The sequence below is a fragment of the Cebus imitator genome, unplaced genomic scaffold (genome assembly GCF_001604975.1).
Source record: "Cebus imitator isolate Cc_AM_T3 unplaced genomic scaffold, Cebus_imitator-1.0 Scaffold427, whole genome shotgun sequence".
Lineage (NCBI taxonomy): Eukaryota > Metazoa > Chordata > Mammalia > Primates > Cebidae > Cebus > Cebus imitator.
The window spans coordinates 727,221-731,544 of record NW_016107742.1 but is presented as its reverse complement, the minus strand read 5'-3'; the positions used below and the strand labels follow the sequence as shown (position 1 = coordinate 731,544).

Genomic DNA, 4,324 nt, shown 5'->3' with positions numbered 1-4,324 from the left:
GCCCAGCTAATTTTTTGTATTTTTAGTAGAGACGGGGTTTCACCTTGTTAGCCAGGATGGTCTCGATCTCTTGACCTCGTGATCCACCCGCCTCGGCCTCCCAAAGTGCTGGGATTACAGGCTTGAGCCACTGCGCCCGGCTTTTTTTTGTATTTTTAGTAGAGAATGGGGTTTCGCCATGTTGGCCAGGCTGGTCTCTAACTCGTGACCACAAGCCTTCCAGAGTGAGCCACCACGGCCAGGCTGGTCTCTAACTCCTGACCGCAAGCCTTCCAGAGTGAGCCACCACGCCCAGCCCTCAATGATTTTTTTTTTTTTTTTTTTTTTTTTTTTTTTTTTTTTTTTTTTTTTTTTTTTTTTTTTTTTTTTGAGACAGAGTCTCACTGTGTTGCCCAGGCTGGAGTGCAGTGCTCACTGCAACCTCCCACCTCCCAAGTTGTTCAAGTAGTTCTTCTGCCCTGAGTGGCTGGGATTACAGGCGTACACTACCATGCTCGGCTAATTTTTTGTATTTTTAGTAGAGATGGGGTTTCACCATGTTGGCTAGTCTGGTCTCAAGCTCCTGACCTCAGGTGATCTGCCCGCCTCAGCCTCCTAAAGTGCTGGGATTGCAGGCGTGAGCCACTGCGCCCAACCAATGATTTTCTTAATGGTATCTTGGGACATGTCTGCTGTGTTTTGGTTAGCAGAAGCTCCATTTCCTGTTATCTTGACATTTTAAAAGCCAAACAAACCTCTTTCTACAATTATCAAACCATACTTTGCTGGCATTAAATTATCCAGCTTTAGATCCTTCAACTTTTGTGATAAGGTATCATAATAATTTCACAATTTCTCAAATCATATTCGAGTCTCTAGGTATTCTGTTCTTACCTACATAAAAGCTGCATTTTCAATATGAAATAGATATTCCTTGAGGTTTTCCCACCTGCTGGCATACATAACTGCAGTGCTGCTAAACTGCAGTGATGGCTTCACAGATTTTTTTTATTTTTGAGGTAGGGTTCCACTCTGTCATGTAGGCTGGAGTGCAATGGCATGATCACAACTCACTGAAGCCTTGATATCATAGGTTCAAGGGATACCCCTCACCCTCCTGCATAACTGGAAGTACAGGTATGTGTCACCATGCCCAGCTAATTTTATATTTTTTTGTAGAGACAAGAGTCTTGTTATGTTGCCCAAGCTAGTCTCAAACTTCTGGGCTCAAGCAATCCTCCTACCCAGCCTCCCAAAGTACTGGGATTACAGGTGTCAGCCGCTGTGCCTGGCCCCCTGAAAATCTTTTTCACCAGTCAGCCAAGACCTCTTAAGTGATGTTTGAAGCAGTCCACTTTTGCCCTTATCCCCAGCTACAGACCCTAGAGACTAGGGAAATGGGTAAAAGTATCTGAAATCATCTGATTCTCACCACCTCCTCCATCCAATAGAGCCTGTGGGGCCCGGATAGTCAGCCGACCAGAGGAACTGAGAGAAGATGATGTTGGAATGGGAGCAGGCCTGTTGGAAATCAAGAAAATTGGAGATGAATACTTTACATTCATCACTGAGTGCAAAGACCCCAAGGCCTGCACCATTCTTCTCCGGGGGGCTAGCAAAGAGATTCTTGCGGTGAGTCAGCCTTGGATGTATGACCAGATAAAGTAGGTCACTGGACTTCTTGAGAGTTTCCCAAAGGGCCTAAAATCATTCTGTGATCCATTTATAGCTATTTAATTTGAATCTGTAGTGACAAGTTCCTTTTCTGCTTCCTTTTTTTAATTAAATAAAAATTTTAAAATTATCAGCATAAAGTTTACCATCTTAACTATTTTGAATGTACAGTTCAGTAATGTTAAGTATATTCATGTTCTTGTGCAAGAGATCTCCCGAACTTTTTCATCTTGCAAAACAGACCCTGTATCCATCAAACAAGATAACTCATTTCCTCTTACCTGGCAATAACTGCTTGCTTGTTTTTTTATGTTGAAGTTATAAATACTACTTTTTTTCTCTCATTGAATCTAAGTAACTTTCCCAAAGGCATGTAGCTAGTAAGTAGGAGAGTGCATAACACCATGCAACCTCCTAAAAGATACAAATAGGAAGGAATGGAATAGGTTATGGCCCTGTCTAGCAAAATAGATTCTGTTTATTTCCAGATAACTAGCAAGGGATGAAATAGGTTATTGCTCTAATCTAGCCTAATGGACAAAGACCTGACTTTATGGTTGGGTGACACCCCCAAACCCTTTGCAGATACCACTCGCCACCACACCGTTAGTCACAAGTTATAATAGCCTCAGGTAAATAGCATCTGCTCTGCCCATTAGGGGTTCCAGGGACCTTTTCTAGTTGCCCTCCTCGGTGGTTTACTAACGTTGCAGTTAGGAGGTCCTTTTGGTGGCTCTGATTTCTCCATGAGTCATTGAACTTTGGCTTCATACTGTCTGTTTGCTTCTCCAAGGAAGTAGAACGCAATCTCCAGGATGCCATGCAAGTGTGTCGCAATGTTCTCCTGGACCCTCAGCTGGTGCCAGGGGGTGGGGCCTCTGAGATGGCTGTGGCCCATGCCTTGACAGAAAAATCCAAGGCCATGACTGGTGTGGAACAATGGCCATACAGGGCTGTTGCACAGGCCCTAGAGGTCATCCCTCGTACCCTGATCCAGAACTGTGGGGCCAGCACCATCCGTCTACTTACCTCCCTTAGGGTGAGTTTCTCTCCAACCTTTTCTCTTAATGAAGTAGGGAAAGCTGTGTTTGGCCTCGGGGAAGGATCATATCTGGCTATCCAAATTCTCCTTATAGTTTATTCCTTGAAATCTTTCTCTCCTTTTAGTCTTTGACCTGTTTGCTGTCATTACCATTTTTCCTTATCCCTTCTGTACCAGTCATTTATTTTTGGCTTTGTTTTTTACCTGATGTTTTCTGTTGACTTATTTTCCCCTTTTCTTCTTGCTTTAATTGCAGGCCAAGCACACCCAGGAGAACTGTGAGACCTGGGGTGTAAATGGTGAGACGGGTACTTTGGTGGACATGAAGGAACTGGGCATATGGGAGCCACTGGCTGTGAAGCTGCAGACTTATAAGACAGCAGTGGAGGTAAAGCACTCTAAGATACATTAAGTATTGCTTAAATTTTTTTTTTTTCTTTTCTTTTTTTTTTTTTTTTTTTTTTTTTTTTTGAGACACAGCCTCACTCTGTCGCCCGTGCTGGAGTACAGTGGCACAATCTCAGCTCCCTGCAATCTCTGCCTCCCAAGCGGAGGGGAGGTTCAAGCAAGTTTTGTGCCTCAGTCTCATGAGTAGCTGGGACTACAGGCACGCAGCACCACACCTGGCTAATTTTTTTATTTTTTAGTACAGACTGAGTTTAACCATGTTGACCAGGCTGGTCTCAAATTCTTGACCTCAGGCAATCTGCCAGCCTTGGCCTCCCAAAGTGCTGGGGTTACAGGCTTGAGCCACTGTGCCCAGCCTGGTCTAGTCTTGCAGGGAGGGATATAAAAGGCAGAATATTCCAAGGCATTCTATCTCGCTATTTATCTTTAGCTCATAATGAAAGCAAGATAACGTAGCATAAGCTGTATCCCTGGCTTAGAGATAACTTCCTTTTTTTTTTTTAAATTTTGAGGCAGGGTTTTGCTCTTGTTGCCCAGGCTGGAGTGCAGTGGTGCGCAGTCTTTGTTCACTGCAACCTCCACCTCTTGGGTCCATGCGATTCCCTTGCCTTTGCCTCTCGAGTAGCTGGGATTACAGGAGCCTGCCATCACACCTGGCCATTTTTTTTGTATTTTTAGCAGAGACGGGGTTTCACCATGTTGGCCAGGCTGGTCTTGAACTCCTGACCTTGTGATCCTCCCACCTCGGCCTCCCAAAGTGCTGGGATTACAGGCGTGAGCCACCGCACCTGGCCAAGAACTACATTTTACATACAAGACTGAAAAGGTAGATTTCAGGCAAAATGCAATTCTGTAGTAGGAGCTAGGTGATATGATCTAAAGGAAAGAAAAGTGTCCTTTCCTTCTCTGCTGACCTCTTTGCATCTGTGCTTTTCCTTCTAGACGGCAGTTCTGCTACTGCGAATTGATGACATCGTCTCGGGACACAAAAAGAAAGGCGATGACCAGAGCCGGCAAGGCGGGGCTCCTGATGCTGGCCAGGAGTGAGTGCTGGGCAAGGCTACTTCAATGCACAGAACCAGCAGAGTCTACCCTTTTCCTGAGCCAGAGTGCCAGGAACACTGTGGACGTCTTTGTTCAGAAGGGATCAGGTTGAGGGGCACAGCCCCCAGTCCCTTTCTGTCCCAGCTCAGTTTTCCAAAAGACACTGACATGTAATTC

At 45.0% G+C, this 4,324-nt stretch overlaps 1 protein-coding gene across 2 annotated transcripts in view; it reads left to right on the top strand.

Annotated features, from left to right (window-relative positions):
* The window catches only part of CCT3 (chaperonin containing TCP1 subunit 3), a 30,557-nt gene that overhangs the window by 21,530 nt on the left and 4,703 nt on the right, over positions 1–4,324 (top strand). The window contains exons 11-14 of one of the 2 annotated variants that reach the window (XR_001819487.2): positions 1,431–1,611; positions 2,447–2,692; positions 2,952–3,083; positions 4,046–4,295. Coding sequence is in view for 1 of the 2 variants with exons in the window: in XM_017510008.1 (XP_017365497.1) it covers positions 1,431–1,611; positions 2,447–2,692; positions 2,952–3,083; positions 4,046–4,150 (664 nt within the window). In the remaining variant the exon portion in view is untranslated. Of the gene's footprint in view, positions 1–1,430; positions 1,612–2,446; positions 2,693–2,951; positions 3,084–4,045; positions 4,312–4,324 lie in introns of those variants that run through there. The other variant, XM_017510008.1, reaches the window with a different exon arrangement.